Source organism: Hemibagrus wyckioides, linkage group LG03, assembly GCF_019097595.1.
Source record: "Hemibagrus wyckioides isolate EC202008001 linkage group LG03, SWU_Hwy_1.0, whole genome shotgun sequence".
NCBI lineage: Eukaryota > Metazoa > Chordata > Actinopteri > Siluriformes > Bagridae > Hemibagrus > Hemibagrus wyckioides.
This window is the reverse complement of record NC_080712.1, coordinates 28,819,015-28,837,171: the sequence shown is the minus strand read 5'-3', so window position 1 is coordinate 28,837,171 and position 18,157 is coordinate 28,819,015. Positions and strand designations below refer to the sequence as shown.

Genomic DNA, 18,157 nt, shown 5'->3' with positions numbered 1-18,157 from the left:
TAAAATTCCTAGTTAGAAAAGTGAGTGTTTTTTGGGATCTGTTTCCACTAGCAGAGTAAAAGATAAATGAAAGATATGCTCATATTGTGTCTCGGCTTATTTCAGTACCATCAAGCTAGAATATTCATGACCCACTTAAAACAGGTCTTAAACCACAAAAACAGGAAATTATTGTTTTTTCTCACTCTCTAACTTGGCACTGTGATGTGTATACCACAATACAATTCAAGCTGGTTGGGTGAATGTTGACTGGGTGGTGAGTGTTAGGATGCTGTTGGATCAGGTGTGTGTGTGTGTGTGTGTGACATGGCAGCTCCAGACCGCAGTGTTCCCGATTCCTCGGTATTTTTGACGTGTTAGCGTATGACATGTTATGCTTGTTTGCAAAGAGATAAAGAGGAACAGATGAGTTGGAATAGTAGTGAAGAATAATACAAGTGATAGAATAAAAGAGGAAGAAGGAACAGAAGTGATGGATTTCCCCTCGTTATTCAAATGTACATGTTGAAAAACAAGAGAAATTCATTTTAGTTCGTTGATGAAACATTTCTGCTGAGCAGTAAGAATTTTTTTTTTTTATAAAGAATAAATCGGAGAATTTTACATATGCATATTTAAATGTTTAATATGTTTATTTGGAAAAATAAATAAATAATTAAATAATGTATGGAAATGTCAACATCCGGGGGAGGGGGGGGGGCTCAAAACTGAAGATGCAGTTCTGTCTGTGTGTTCAGGGTGCGGCTCAGGACTCGTTGTGAAAGCTGGCTAGAGTTTCAAAATGCTGACTGATGCCGATTCTGTTAGTTTCCATTTTCAGAGCTTTCCTGAACATGAACTGAAACACTGCTCACTGCTCTTGCCTCATCTGTGGTGTTAAAAAACAAAAAAAACAAAAAAAAAAAAAACATGACGGATAAATAATAGATGAGAACAGTGCAATACAGCACAAAACATCACAAACATACAGCACAAATAATCTGATTGCAGAGGAAGCAGATTACCGTTGGTGGTCATTTCGAAGCTGACCATCTTTACTTCACTTATTCACACACTTTATGAGACTTCATCCCAAAAACACTTTTCTATTCACTCTGGGCTTTATTTAAAGTCGCTTTATGTGTGAATTGTGAGCAGTTAATGCCAAAACTGCACACGTGAGTATTCAGACATCATAAATAACTACAGACTTAGCTGCACTGGATGTTTCTGCATGATCAAAGGTATAGTATATACTCGTGTATGTGTGTGTGTGCATTAGTATGTATGTGATACTGACCTTAAACTAAAGTCAGATTTCCTTCTAAATCAATAAACACTACAATTGCTTCAACTTGGCAATGTACCTCTACTTCATCATGCAAAAAAAGGCTGTGCTGGATCAAGTGCTATTTTATAAGTAGCTGACTAATGAGGGTAAAAACCTTAAAAGTAAAATTAATACAGATGTGCCATAAATGAATAAATACAACTATAATTATTCATCCAGAAATATTCTGGACTGCATTTAAATACAGAAGATTGTCTTCTTTTATATTGTTTTATTCTTTAAATTATTCCCTTGCTTTTGTTACATCACATTTCTGCCAAGATAAAATAAATTATCTCCAGATGTTTAAGAGTCTAAAGCAAAAAAATTTGGCCAGTTATTCTCTAAAAAAAAAAAAAAAAAAAAAAAAACTCTGGCCACCACAAATACCAGTAGCAGACCCTGAAGTGTGAATTGTTTCTTGCATTAATGCTGATCTATCTTTTGAACTTGAGTCACTTAATCTGAATAAAGCCCTATAAGCACACTACATAGGTAATACAACACCAAGCAATACACACAGTCAATATGATACCATGAAGGTTTTTGGAAATGAATTTGAATTTTTTTTAGACTTTATTCATTTTTACATTAAATTAAAAAGATATATAAATTAAGAAAGAAAAAAATTCAACATTTAAAATTAAAAAAATTTTTTTTTTTACTAGTAAAAACTAGAACGTTTCAAACGAAACCCAAAATCACTTAAAAATAGTCACTGCAATATTTCCACATAATGACGTAATTTATTCTACCATTCAAGAGGATTTGTTAAAAACATGATTCACACCCTGGACGTTATGCACATGTGATACCATCACACACTTAATTTTTCAGATGTACATTAATGGTGTTTAAACATGTGCACATCTGCAGACCTCCGGCAGTCTGACGGTTCATTTCGGTGCACAAGACCACACTTGAGTGCGTATTAAAGCAGCTGATTGCAGCGTGAATGCGATTCAGCATGATTCAACCCAAATACAGGAAGTGAACCAAACATAAGGAGGATTTGGGGTTGTGGCTTAGAGGTTTGCAGCAGGTCCGGGAATCCCACCCGACCTCCAGGGCCACCAGGGTGATGCGAGCAAAAGATATGCGACCAAATTTTATTTGTTAATTTTAAGACCATCAGTTTTTTTTCCTCCACATAAATATAGGGTGGTTATGCCACGAGTTATTTAACACATCTAGATGTAAATATCAAGAAATTTTTAGATCCCAAACCTAAATGTCATCTGTGTATATAGCAAACTAAAAAAGATTGACCTTGATGTTATGAATTCCCTTGAATTATTAATTTGGGGAAATTGTAAAGACAGTGCTGATTAAATTCTATAGAAAATATTAGCAACTCCAAACAAAATTAATAAGAGAGTGGGATTGAATCTTTTTTAACAATTCTGTGTAAACTCCATCCTCAAATCTGCCACAGCGTGCACATTTTCCTCATCCACTCTTTAGCCTGGACCTGACTGGCTGATTTGGATAGCTGTATGAATGACCAGGTGAATCTAATAAAGTGGCCAGTATGTGTCATTATGTCATGGTTTATTCAGCAGTGTTTTCTGTGTTCTTTTTAGACAAAAAAAAAATTATTTACTTACCTGAAAATCATCATGTATATGATGCCACTTCATTCAAGTGTCTCAAATATTTCAAATATAAAAATTTACATAATTACTGAATTTTTTTTTTGCATGATGTTTCAATAAAAAAAAAGTAATATATTATTAAAATTCTCTTAAATATTGACAAAACTATTTTCAACGCTGACCGGCCCGACAGATGTCAACTATTCATTCATTATTCAGGATTTACTCTTCCACCCCGTATGAATTATTCACAATAATATTTTTTCAAAGCAACGGAAAGATGTTTCAACAATCACTTTCAACGTAAACATCTTTCCGTTTAAGGGTGCATCACTTTAAATTTTTAAGAGTCTTGACATTTTTTTTCCTCAAGGGTTTTAAGAGGCAGCTTGTTAGTGTCTGGTGTGGACATGTTCCACTAGAACGTAAATAAAGTAAAGTAAAATAAACACAAAGGCCACCTCTCCGGTACAGCCGTGAGACACGCACGCACGCACACACACACACACGAGTGTATTACATGTGTTTATTCTTAAATTTATTCAAGCAAACAATTTATATAAATTTTCATCTTAGACACATAAATATCATCCTTCTTGAGTAGAAGTGAACTCAGAGTTTCAAATTTTATTTATTTATTAACAAAAATGCCATTGACAAAGAGCACAAAACAAGATGTCAGTAGAAATGCCTCTAATATACATGAGTGTTTTCTGAGGGTTCCTATAGCAGCACATTATTCACTTAAAGACTATATAACACAGTGTATAGAAATAGTGACCAGAGCATACTAAAATCAAATACTCAGTCCAGTTTTCCACTTCAGTGTATTCGCGAATAGCTATCCATGAATGATTTGATCTTTGACTTTAAAGCATTTAGCATTGTGATATACATGAAAGCTGTGCATTTCATTTCATAGTCATTCTCAGTCTCAATGCAGTGACGCATTGCTTGTTTTTATTTTTTCCTAATGATCGCCTGGTATAATGAACGTGACGCAGGGACGTCAATCACCGCTTTGATCATGTGACATCACCAATTGTCTTCTTTTCATTTCATGTCAACATGCTGCTAACAGGTTTTAAATCATACAATAGTGAGCTGGGGAGCTTATTGTGTGGGTCAAACCAGTATACTCTGCCCAGAAGTATGTTAAGCTAAAGAAGTGAAAAGAAAAGCTAGCGTTAATGTCAAGTCAGGATTCCAATCCTGATCGAGTGTAAGGACATGCGTGTCTTCTTTATTCAGCAGGACCAAAACAAGATCATTAATATTCTGGCATGCCTGAAAGTCATTAGTCTGTGATTAAGGTATTGAAAGGAGCCTAAATATCTTCAGAGTTAATGATGATAAAAGCTATCTTTAAAGCAGTATTATAAAAGTCTTCACTTATTTATGAGGATACGATTAAACAAAAGTACTTTGTGTAGGTATTCATTTTTTTAATTTATTTTTTTAATCTTCAAGCGAACAAACTTCCCTTCAAACTCGATCGAAAAAAAAAACACCTACGCTGATGATTTAAATGTGGTTTTGTTTCTGCGCTCACTATCTGATCACTATACACAAAGCAAACCTTACAAAACAGTTACACCTTTGAGTCTTCAAAGTGCTGTGACGCAAATCCGAGCGTGGTAAACCACAAATGTGCTGCAAGTGTCTAATAGCATGAAGACTGCTGACAATCACCAGTCACTATAACCACAAAGTAAACTTTTATTAGAATATACACTGCCTGTCAAAAGTTCCCTTATATCGTTTAACACCTTATATCAGGGTTATTAAACGAAGAAGAAATGTCCTTGCCTACAAAGTGTTACCTTTTAGGACTGAACTAGCTTGTAAAATTTGAAAAAGAGAAAACTTTGAACAAGTTTGCACACATTTTGCTTTTCTCATCAATTTTCTTCACCATTTCTTTCAAACAAACCATATCTTTTCTATCTTTCTCATCAGACCTGAGAGAGCAAATTAAAATGTATAAATGTAAAAATAAAAAGTCAGTTTTGTATCTGAACAGCATTTTTTTTTGCTCCGCTTGAGCTGCTTGTCTAACGAAGGAATAAACCAAGAAACGTTTATTAGCCATGTTCAAGTGAATTGATTCTACTGGAACAACAGAAATCTAATCAGATAAAATCCTCACCACTCTGATCCTGCACCTGGAGCACTATACATCTTTGTGAAGTCATTTCCTTTTAAACTAAACACACTGCACCTGACATTAACAAAGCACTCATTTTAACATCTCATTAGGAAACCCGGGCAGATCCACAAATGTTTACGGTTTATTTTATTAATTCTTGTTTGGCATTATATTTGGAAATCAAAGCGTAGAAACTTAAGGGGCTCAAAAACTTACAAGCGGCAGCATACACCAGCGCAATCACTGATTATCAAAGCAGCTCGTGTGAATAAAGCATTGACTTGTCGAGTGATACCGAACAGGCCGTGTTCAGTTTAAACGCGCCGACACGCAAAGCTCCGATAAAACAATGTATTGGAGATAACACAATATGATTAAATCCCGCTTCAACACTGGTCACAGACAATACACACCTGTTGTACTGCAACATATCACTGGAGAAATTAAATAAAAATAAATTTTTTTCTGGTATGGTACGCATTATAAAAATATTTCAGAACTGCATGCCACAGAAGAGAGAAGTTGTGTATTAAAATGTAAGGAAAAGCAGTTTTATACACAAGGTCTTTTCATGTGTGATAATTATTTGAAGGATTTTACCACCTATGAAATTGGCTTGGAGGTTTTTGTGTATGGCAAAGAGAGCACACAGGCCTGTTCTGTAGAAAAAGAGCTCATTCAACTTTTAACACATGGCTAAAATGTATTTTTTTAAAAAAAAAAAAAAAAAAAGAAAGAAAGAAAATAAATAGAAAAACCTTCATGTGCTGAAAAGACAAACTTTAGGAGAATCTACAACTTGTGTGTGTTTCTGAAGAGCAGGCAGCAACCAAAGATGGGCCTACTGGGCAAATACGTAAACAAACCAGGTGATGAGTGAGGATGTGAAGCTTTCTGACAGACATGTAGCTTTCAAAATAGTGCTGAAGGCACATGAGATTAGGCTGATACCAAACCGAGGATTAGGAGCACAATATCAGGACGGATATTTACTATAACTGAAGAACTTGATGTGTTCTAGGTGTATTGACGCAAACAAACATCCAAATGACACATATGGAGTGAAATGTTGTGCTTCACTTGGGAATTTTAGTTAAAAGCAGTTAAAATCAAAGGGGGGTTGATGAGTGAATCTTATGCGGTGATGGGTACTCCTAGTGTTTGCTGGAAGTCTTGAGTTTATTTTTCGTGTCATGTTCTCGGCTGTAAATCACACAGCACGGTGTGAATAGAACATGCTCGACTTGTTTGGATTTCAGTCACTTGTCTCACTGCAGCTCCTCTATAAACACTGAGCAAGTTACAAAGCGTGTTAAAAAAGATGACTAGTGATAGCTATATGACAGACGTGCCGCCGGCTATTTCCATGAAACTTGCATCGGAAACTTTCCAAGAACAAACAAAAACAAACAAACAAACAAACAAACAAACAAAAAACGCTCGCGCCTGCTGACTTGGGAGCATTAATATGCTGGCAAAGCGGGCAAACACAAAAGTTTGTAAACAAGAAAAGAAGAACTACAGCGGTATTTTCCAACACTAAACGACATGCGCTTGTCGGTGAGAGAGAGGCAAATAACCGAAATGTACCTACTTGAGCCGAGGAAACAGTCCGCGAGCCTTCTGAAGCAGCTTGTCGAAGGCGGCCCATCTTCCATGTCGGACTGGAAAGCGCGACAGCACGGGAGAGGATGTGGAGGAGGCGGAGGAGAAAAACGGTGTAATGAAAAGTCTTGCTGAAGACAGACTCCGGCGGCTCATCAAGTCAAACGGAGAAGGAAGCGGACAATCCGGGTACCGCAGTCCGAGCCGGCTGCTAGTGAAGAGGGGGGAATGCCGGAAACGGCGAAGCGCGCGAGCGATACCTCGTGTTCTCCGCGTCCTCCTGTTCCTCGCACGAGAACCGGAACCGGACCGCAAAACTCCCGCAGATGAAAAAAAAAAAAAAACCAACAAAACAAAAAAAACCCCACCGACGTCCACACTCCTCCTCGTTCCCTGGGTGTCCGCGGAGGAGAAACAAAACAAAGCGTTAAATAAAAAGGAGCTCCTGGTCGCGCGCCGTGAGCGGACAGACTGGCGGCGTAGACGCAAAAGTTATGTGTGTGTGTGTATATATATGTGTGTTGTGTTTTCCCTGGAGTCGGGGGGCTATTGGGGGCGTGATGAGAGTAATTTCACTGGGTTGGACGTCTTTTTTTTATAGGAGCTCAGAATGAACGCGAGAACAGAGCGAGCACATTTTATGCTTTGCGCAAAAACAACAACCCAAATGTCCCCTTCATTTCTTGCGTTTTCTTCTCTCTGTGTTCTGCTGCCGGTTTGCACTGCTCTCTGCTAAACGGAAATCGCCCACGGCACGATCAAACCGATATGCAGGCATTATAATGGAGGCATTTTACTGACCGACACCGCTCCGGTGAATGAATTAACACAAGGTGGCCATAAAAGCACATTCCTGCTCGCCACACCCATATGAGCGCGATTAAACGGAGCCATAAGTAGAAGTCAAACTGTTTGCTAGTGCTGCGGCAGGCGGTCTGATGCGCTCCTTACGTCAGCACGCGTCAGTCTGTGTGTTTATGTGTGTGTGTGTGTGTAGGGGAGAGAGAGAGGGAGAAAGAGTCAGAGAAAGAAAGTGTGTGTGTGTGTGTAGGGGAGAGAGGGAGAGTCAGAAAAGGAAAGTGTGTGTGTGTGTTGGGGAGAGAGAGAGGGAGAGAGAGTCAGAGAAAGAAAGGGGGGGGGGGTCAGAGAAAGAAAGAGTGTGTGTGTAGGGGTGAGAGAGAGGGAGAGTCAGAGGAAGAAAGTGTGTGTGTGTGTATGTGTGTTCGAGTTCGCGACATCTTCTAAAATGACTTCATATTTTTCCCATGTAACATTACACCTTTTGCTATCAGAAGGTACACTCTGTCACCAAATATCATTTCTCCAACTTAAATTGCAAATTTTAATTTTAGTAAATAACCGCGTAGGTTACACCAACATTGAGGAGGCAATGCACTAAACAGGTAAAAAAAAAATACATTATGCAGTGATGATTATTAATTAAAAATATTTTCAAAAATCCTGCACAGATTTTTATCAATAGGTTATGTTGTATTTGTTCATGTTCAACACTGCACACTACATAGAAATGATTCTGCAGTGACATTATGCAATTGCAGCTATGCTAGAGAGGAAAAAATAGCAAATACTGAAAGAAAAAAAAGATGTAATTATAACATGATATTTCCCATTTCCCTCATGCATGCTACGTAACAATTTAGAAATGTAGATGTATTTATTTGTGAAATCACGGAAGGTTTAACTACTAGCGAACAGCCTACTAGTGAACTCCCATCCATCTTGTGGTGTTAAATAATCCTACACTTAGACTCCCTGATTATTCCTCTGTGATCATAAACCAGAACTTGAACCCTCTGCCCATGTTATCAATCTGGCTTTGCTCGCATGAGAAACTGCACTTGGTTATTTAAACATGCAGACGTTTGCCATCCAGTCCTTTGTAATTATCACACGCGTTTGGTTTCTGTTCCACGAGTTGTGTTTTTTTAAACTTTGAGGTTTACTCAAAGGATTTCCTGTGTCATTTTTTTGACGTCCTGCTGACGTCTTTCAGGCCCGCACACAGCTCGCAAAACGTTAAGATGTTTCTTAAAATCTGAGCGATTCAGTCTCGGCGGATAAACTCATCTAGTGCAAAAAGGTGTTTTGTTAGCTAATCGACACAGGAAGTGACCCAGAAGTTGTAGAACATCTGTAACGGACCAATCAAGAGACTGCTTGACACCTCAACCATATCTTCTAAAGCTTTTATTATGGATAACGTCTTACAGACCTGAAACCACATTTCATAGGGTACGGTAACATGTGGTGTGCATTGTGCATGTGCATGTGCACGATCATGATGAAAGTAAAATGAGCTCTGAGATGGTGGCAAAATGATCTGTTACATAATAATTTTCTTTTTATCCATTCTGTGGACTGGGCAATAAATGATATATCATTATCACACCATATGATATATTTTATGCACCACTTGTATCGCATAGCATTTTGCTGAGGTTTTGATGGCAACGTGGCAGCATGGGTCACTGTATGTCCAGAAACTTTGTCCAGCATTTACAAACAAATATTTCAAGAAAAAACTTTTTAAACTAAGAATTTTTCAAATGTCGAGTCATATTCATATTCATATTATGTAGCATATTAATCTGCATCTGTGCATCAATCGCGTTTACCAATATGTTACACGAGTTCTGAGTAAATGTTGCATGTCTGAGTATTAACAGGGCAACCTGTTCTTATACTAGTCAGAGGAAATCTGATATGTAAGCGCTATTGTAGTGGAATTCCTGCAAACGCTACGCCTCCAAGCCTCTGCCTTAGGCGCATTAGTCACAATTCATATGTCAACTTATTATCAGTTCTTATGTGACTATGTTGAATAATCCTAAAACCAGAATAATTTCTATCTTTTTATCTCTCTCTCTCTATACATAGAATAATTTCTCTCTCTCTCTCTCTCTCTCTCTATGTAGAATAATTTTTTTATCTTCACTCTAGAATCATCTTTCTCTCTCTCTTTCTCTCTCTCTCTCTCTCTCTCTCTCTCTCTCTCTCCCTCTCTTTCTATTTAGAAACATTTCTCTCTTTTTCCCTCTCTCTATGTAGAATAATCTTTCTCTCTACAGTCACCTCTCATTCTCTCTCTCTACATAGAATAATTTCTTTCTCTCTCTCTTCCTCTCTAGAATAATCTCTCTCTCTATCTCTCTCTATGTAGAATAATTTCTCTCTCCCTCTCTCTCTATGTAGAATAATTTCTTTCCCTCTCTTTCTTGCTCTCTAGAATCATCTCTATCTCTTCTCTCTCTTATTTGCTCTCTCTATATATATGTAGAATAATTTCTCTTTCTCTCTCTCTCTCTCTCTCTCTCTCTCATGATTAACAGAATTAGAATTTGCAGATAACAGAAGGAAGTGTTTGTCAGATACTTTTACACAGTTTCATGTTGCACGGAAAGGTCTAAATAATCTGACAAACCTCTCGGATCAAATTCAGCATTATATCCATCAATTTTCATCAGCTGATAAATATAAGGATATTTATTAAGCAAGAAATGTCTAAAAAATAACAGCAAGAAGCTGCTTAAATTTCTAATTCAGCATCTCATTGCCTTTGTGAATATAACAACACTCAGCTGCAGTTTTGCTAAAAAAGAGAAGGACAAGGTAATAATCATGTGCGGAGGAAGCTTCTCTATAACAAACTGTGCCACCACATGTGGGTGGGAACACACCAGTGTTCAAAGCCAATGCATTAAGAAGACCTAAAGCAGAAAATGTCAGCCAGGGCTTTTGTCAAATGTGACTTAAAAGAGGCATTTTATGCCATTTTCCCTCTTTTATGTCACATCGCTCCTTCTGTTATTAAGCACCATGTGCAGAGGCTCATAATGAGGAGTCGTCTGCGAGGCGGCCGTTATGATGTCATCTTCCTCTGTTTAGGCTTCACCAAGCCATGTGTCCGGTATGTCCAATGCTTCTAAACCTCAACGTCAAATAAATCAGCAAAAGATATGTGGAGGGCTAATCATGAATACTCAAACACTGTCCCAGAAATGATTTCATAGTGAATTCAATCACAGTACATGAAGAAAAAAGCATGTTACAAGTAGAAAACAGATAGGAATAGGTAGCAAATAAGTTGACAAGGAAAATGTAAATACAAAAGAAATGCAGTAACTGTGTTGAAGGTATCGTAAAGTGTTGTGGAAAACTGCTGAATCACTGATTCTCTCAGGTCCTGTACGGATTCCTCATTTTGTCAGAATTTTAATTAGTACCCCATGCATGCTGAGGAGACTCAACTGGGGTAAAATTAGGACATGACAGCACTGAAAACCAAACAAACCAAATGCACAGACAAATAACTGCTGCACCACAAGAACTGAGAACAAAAATATAATATCATTATACATAATATTCTGTATATATATAATCTAGCAGGACATTATTATTATTATTATTATTATTATTATTATTATTATTGCATTATTATTATTATTGCATTATATTTGATATATTCTCACTGCAGCAAAAATAAACATTGCCTGAATATATGCCTTAGGTGTACATTTTCGATTTAGAACAAAAACACATAATGACTGTTTGTGTGAGTCTTAGCAGCGTATAAGAAAACAAAAGCTGTGCATGAAATATGGCTAATTAAACATCCGAGTCAGGTTTTTTTTTCTTTAATTAAAACAAAGTCAGGTAGCTCTAAATGTGTTTTTATATTCTGCATATTCCTCTATTAAGAAGATATCTGCTTATTGGTGTGGGGTTTTGTATGCAGTATCCTTATTTGGCATTCTTGGCATCACCAGTTGGCCAATCCTGATCCAAGATAAACAGGAAAAAGAGCAAGCAAGTGAGTGTGGGCTTGATTAGCTATAAATGTTTATTACACACACAATATAAGCAGTATTTTAAATCGAGAGCCTTGTATCAAAGGACACAATGCAATATGCCAGATTGGTACACCCCGAGACAGAGTTGTAGTGAAATCTACAGTGTCTACTTTTAAAAAAATGAATTTCTCACAGTTGTTAAATGCAACGAAGCCACCATTAAACATTGCATGGCTTTATGTCAATCAATCGATTTTTATTCATTGACTTACTCACACCCCAAGCAACTTTCTATTTCTGCTGACCTCCTTGAAATAATAACTAGCTGCGCTGCTTCCTTTGTCAAGTGTCAAGTTTGTATAGACATAATCCAGGTCACTGTAGATGCCATCATAACCCAAACCCACTTTCTAACGTCGAGATGCTCCTGGAGGTCGTGACTAGCTGAATGAGGTGGGAGCCGGAGTTTGAAGTAGATTAGGGATGAGTGCTTGATGGGGGATGGGACGATGAAACATATGGAAGTAATTTATAATCCAATAACTATTGCGGTGCCTATGTGCCTGCGTTAGCAATGATGTAAGCATTTGTGACAAGACCGTGAGCCCGAGACCGCATAGCTGCCCTGTTTAAATTCTTTTTGTTATGATTGTGAAACACTTAGAAGCAAAGTCTATTGCATGCTGTATGAAATACTGTAGAGCAAGGTTTTTTTTTCAGTTCGCAGCCCAATCCTGCACAACACAATCTATTTTAGAAATGAGCTTCTCTCATTTGTTTAAATGACTTGTAATGTAATAAAGTAATCTTTAAAGTGTATTAATTTTTGCATGGCTGATGAAAGTGCTTATAGTATCTTTAGGCTATTCACTGATAGACCGACTCCATGATTTGCCTATGCCGGAGTCGCCCAGGATCATTAAAAAAAAACCCTGTGGAGTGTTGCTTTATCATCCAAACAAAATAGGAAAATACTTTTACTTCTAAAAACTGTAACGCTACAAGTGGATTAGTGTCATGCCCACAAATCATTGGCTGATGCATATGGTACAAAAAACTGGAGTCACTTCAGGAATTTCGAAGTCGTCATCTGATCAGTTGGATTGCAGAGGATTTCGGGAGACGCTGTTTGTCGCGTTTTTGTAACGGTCCACTTGGAAACAAAGCCAATGTTGCGCTTTACTTCCCTCATGGAAGAAGGAAGCCGTTGTGTTTACAACTGTGACGGTGAGTTTTTATGAGAATGCTGGATTTTCCAAATGATATGCAGTTCATTATATAGATAGATAGATAGATAGATAGATAGATAGATAGATAGATAGATAGATAGATAGATAGATAGATAGATACATAGATATACTTCAGTGACCCCATGAGGGAGATTCATGCATAAATCAATGATTTATAGTCGCACGCCAGTCTGTTTTTGTATGGACATCAACTTTACATTTTCACGCCTCTAAACATGGCGCTGACCAAAACAAACTGTGATTGGCTGCTTTACATGTCAGTCAGATATCCGCTAGGCGGTCCTTGGCCAGTAAAAGCTGCTATGGATTCCAGACCTTCTGCCGTCAGTCTGAAGATCTGGCTACGTGATACTACATGTGGATTTGCAACTGTCTGCCTTTAAAGCACTCATCTCTTCGACGCAGCACAATTTAATGGAAAGTCTATAAACTATTAGGTAATATGTAAGACGTGATCTTTCATGGTGCCAGTGCCAACAGACTTTTTAGTGGGTTAACTTATCCATAAACTCTGATATGAAGAGATGTAAAAAGAACTATTGAGTTATTTCCCTTGCACAAATAATGCCTCCTGCACTATGATGGTTCCTTCTCCTGTGTTCGTAGGTCTTTCGTCACAAGAAGCCTGCTGACTGGTCAGTTAAAAAAGAAGAAAAAATAAATAAATCTCAAGTTCCACTGTTTTGCTAATGTTTTTACAATGATGCAAAATGGCGTCTCAGTTATTTGACTGATGAAATACACTATGCTAGATGTTTTTAAACACCTCATAGTTTTGTTCAGTCTTATAAGTTGGTCCTTGCTAAAATGCATCTCTTGGATTTTGGACCACTTCCAACTAAGCTCGTAACCTGGATGATTATTAGGATTTTGATTGTGTTTAACTTTAATACTGTTATTAATTTCTGCTGAACCAGAGCAATGTCATGATGATGATTGACATTATTTATTAAAGTCCATACTTATAATACATATTACTCATTTATGGACGTTAAGCTTGCTTGTAAAGCTCTTGAGGGTTGACATGATTACAAAAAAAGTAAAAGCAGAAAAAATTAAATTAATAAGCAATGAATTTTGCTAATGGTTCAATCTGATTCTACAGATAATGTTTCTCAAATTTCCAATTACACAAATAGTATAAACTTCCATCTCTGTAACATCTCATACAAAAACCGAGTTGTGAAAGTTATAGGATGTGTTCCAAATCATATACCTGCACTGTTCTACTCCATTCTGTAGAATAAATGGTGTAAGATGTGTGCTCAGAGTGAAAATTCCGACAAAAAGAAGTGCATTTCAAGTGTGTGGATGATGCAGATATTCATCCAAAGTGTGGAATGTTGGACACTTCATTCACTCAACAGTTGCAGCTTTGCTTATGTCTTGGAAAAGGGGCGGGGCTACCAGGCGCTGACGCTGGAGGAGAAAACATTTTGAAGATGGCTGACGACACTTCAGTGGACAAGACATCTTACAAAAGGTCTTTTAAATTATCCCATGTTGTGATTTATTTATTTTTTCTTTAGAAAGCTTTGAATCTGGTTGAGACTTGCGGTGTGAAGGTCATGCTAGGTTTTTATTTTTGTGAGTGATCAGATATGAAGTTCGAGAGAAAAAACAAGACCATGTTCGTTCATTAATTTATTACAGACTGCTCGGTCATTCAGTTAGGCTACGAGTTTGGAGCAGAACTAAACACAATTAGAAACAAACAAATGAGAATAACTGAGCGATACAGGAGAAGAAAAAATCCACAATCCGGTGCTTAGTTCCAATTGAACCCGAGTGATGAGTAATGAACCTGAGTGTGAAGCTGCCAGAGTCAGAATTCACAGCCCATCCTGACAGAGCTGCCGTTTCTATCCCACAGTGTCTTTTTTTTATTTATTTATTTATTTATTTATTTCATTATGCCACACCCACTTTGGGTTTAAATCTGATTATATAGATCTAGATACAGATACTGAAGCAACAAACAGATACAGACACGGATACAGAGTGTTGTTGGTTAGCTGAGGAAGATTTCCATTGCCATTTGTTAACAGCTTACTTACTTCCAAGATGCACATTCTGTTCACAAGGAAACCATTCTGTTGTGACCGTCCAGAATAACTGTATCAACGGAGATGACACAATGAGCAAAAAATAAATAAATAAAAATAAGCTAGAGGATTTGATTTGATGAAATTAGTCTGAGATCAGAACTCATTTCTCGGCGTTATTATAGATACACGACCATGACTAAAGTCCACAATACTGCCAGAACAACGCTATTGTATATTTAACAGTTCTCATGATACACAAACTCCTGATTGCCCCACTGCACCATCCCCAGTTCATAGACAAGCTGCATGTTGGCTCAGCACCAGAACACTGCTGTGGTTTTGGGTCGCAAGACGAACATTACAAAAATGCGACAAGTCGTTTTTCTGTAACTACAGATGCAAAGTTACTGATGACTACTGACGTTCTCTAAATAAAAGATAATCAGTACAGTTATGGTACAATACAGAGTGGGTTGGAATGACTGGACGTTCACGTTAAACACTGAAAGTCACAACAATGTTTAGAAAAATGCTCTGATTTTGGTTAAACAGCATGATTTGAATTTTAAATAAATCATTTCTGTCATGCAGTGATGAAATTCATGGAAAAAATCCTAAAGCATAACCGAAAAACTGACAAACCCAAAAAATGACTATAATGAATAATAACGTTTGATCCTGTTCCTCTTCTGTGATCCATCTTGCTTACCACGCCTCATCACTGTGTGTTTTCTGTAATGAACGTCGACCTCGGCATCAAGCACCTGGTTTTAAGTGCCACACGAATGCTTTATCACCGTGTTGTCCCATCCTGACACCCCCCCCCCAAATAAAACACACACCTATTCTTGCTCGGTAACAAAATGCATCTTTTCAACATGGTATGCTTTTGCAGCAGGTTACAGTCTTGAGGGCAGACTGCAGTCTTTGCACACTCCCAAACACACACACACATTAAGATACACACATTCTCTCTCTCGCTCGCTCGCTCTCTTTCTCTCAACGTCTGCTGTGACGATCCACAGGACAGCCAGAGCATTGACGTCAGAGACAGGCGTATGAAAAAACTGGTCCCTTGGGGCTCGGCAAAGTTATGCTTGTGCTCACAGCTCTGCTTGCAACTATTTCAGCAACGGCACTGCCTGTTAGAAGTCAATCGCTTAGCATCTGCTTTTCACATGGGAAATTCTACCATTGTGCCATAAAAATGAAATGGCCAAATTTTATGAAGAGTTCTCCATGCACATGTTGCCTTATGAGCAGAAAGAAATTCTGTGTTTTGCGCAGTGCTTTCATCATTTTCACTATTTTAATTGTTGATCTATGGCTTTGTGGAACGGAACTAGCGAACTCTCGTGAATGTTTTTAACAGTAAAGAAAATAGTCTCTAGTATCTAAAAAAAAACAAACCTTTTGATAGGTGGTAATATATTGAGTACTGGGGATGATGTACTGGGTATGTATATGGACGTTAGAGTGACGCTGAGTCAACGTTAAAACACTGTGTGTGTGTGTGTGTGTTATAAAGAGCATGTGAGAAGAAGGTGCTATAATGAGAAAAAGGAGCCGATAAAACTCTCTGTATGTAAGGCTCTGCTATTCTGTGGTGACCCCCCCCCCCCCCCCAAAAAAAAAAAAAAAAAAACCACACAAAAAAACCGAACAGCACAAACCCTTTCTGGTGCAATACACAACAGACACATAATTAACATAGGTATTTTACATAAAATAACAATTATGCATGTACTTGTTGCAATGATGTTATTTTCATCATAATATATTCATTCGTGTAAAATAATATGGCATGACCATGTCTAATTTAACCCTGAGCAAGTGAGGAGAACAGAACACACAGGAGAGAAAGAGAAGAGAAAGATTCGGCTTGGACTGTAGAAAGAAAGAGGGTCGAGTATTTGAAGGAGAAATAAATAGATGAATGAAAGAGGAACGGAAAGGCACAAAAACAAGCGTTGCTCTCAAGCAGAGGTGAACGTTGCAGTGGGAGGAAGTGCAGAAAGCACATGAATCAAAAACCCATCTAAGCCAGCCAGAGAAAAAAAAAGGATGAAAAAAAAAGGAGTGGGGGAGGGAGGGGAGGAGAGGAGGGAGGGGGGCTATCTGCGTCAGAGCTGCAGCCAATGCAGTGAGAGATGGGCCAGGCTGGAACGGAGAGACGCTGTTACTGCCACTCACATTGCCTTCCAGGACCTCGTGTCCCCCCCAACGACAGGGAAATGGCACGCATTGCTGCAGCTTCTACTACTGGAACATGCACATAGACACACACTCCTGGGTGGAATATAGGTGCACACACACACACTTTCATTTATATTTATATAAGCAATTAATAACACCACAACTGACGTAGGCACAATCCAGTCTGTCGTATTATATATCACCGCTTCGGAAACAAAAGGCACCAAATTCTGCTTTACTGCACAATTCCAACCAAGGTGAATAGAAATAAAAAGGAAGGAAATATTAATTCAAAAAGAAGTCAAGGCTCACAGTCGCCTGTAAGCTGGGGAAGCCTCGATTTAGGCTACAATGGCTCAGCTGATTGGGTACTTCCTATTTGGCCTTCATGATAAGGCATTTGTTCAGTCAAATGACCACACCAAAAATAGTAAGAGGCTCAAACCATATGCAAAAAAGTAATAATAATACTTTTAATAATAATAATAAAATGAAAAAATAAATAAATAAATACATAAATTTCTTGAAAAAAAATATAAATAAAAAATAAAATAAAAAATAACAATAAAGTAAGAAAAAATTAAAATAATAATAATAATAATAATAATAATAATAATAATAAAAAGACGGTGCAATTTTCTGCCAAATTATCAATTTTCTGTTTGTTTTCAAGAGGTGACAAAAAGCCCATTCATTTGCTCTACTTAAATCAATATATTGTCAAAAATACAGAGCCACTGTACTCTACACTACAGTAGAAGTCATGAAGCTGTGCCAGTGTACACAACATTATGGTGTTTACATGCAACATTATTAGACATCATTATTGAATGCTTAACACTGACAGTTAAAGTAAATGAGTTATCTGGGTCATGTTGTGTAGGATGCTTCATTTCCAGCAGCTGAGCAAGAAGTAGATGCTTTTATCCACCTCAAAAGTAGTTCAAAGCTTCAATCTACCTCAAAGATGAACTAATAAATCTACAGTAACAGCTGTTAGTCATCCAGTGTTTATTTCCACAACCGAGTTCAGTTAAACACAAGTATGAAAATATGTCCTGAGTGGTTTAAGTTATGTGCTACGGTTTGCCAGAAGTCAAATCCCAGGACTCTATGCTTCGATTGTGTTTGGCAAATTTTATAAATATATATATATATGCAAGAGCCACTTTAATAGGGATACCGGTATCCCTG

General features: G+C 37.6%; 1 protein-coding gene across 4 annotated transcripts in view; it reads right to left on the bottom strand.

Annotated features, from left to right (window-relative positions):
- The window catches only part of pde10a (phosphodiesterase 10A), an 84,938-nt gene that overhangs the window by 49,723 nt on the left and 17,058 nt on the right, over window positions 1-18,157 (bottom strand). For 2 of the 4 annotated variants that reach the window (XM_058385356.1, XM_058385360.1), the window contains exon 1: window positions 6,648-7,549. The exons of 1 other annotated variant lie outside the window; for it this stretch is intronic. In XM_058385356.1, the coding sequence (XP_058241339.1) occupies window positions 6,648-6,711 (64 nt within the window). In that variant the 5' untranslated portion in view covers window positions 6,712-7,549. Of the gene's footprint in view, window positions 1-6,647; window positions 7,550-18,157 lie in introns of those variants that run through there. One more of the 4 variants, XM_058385354.1, reaches the window with a different exon arrangement.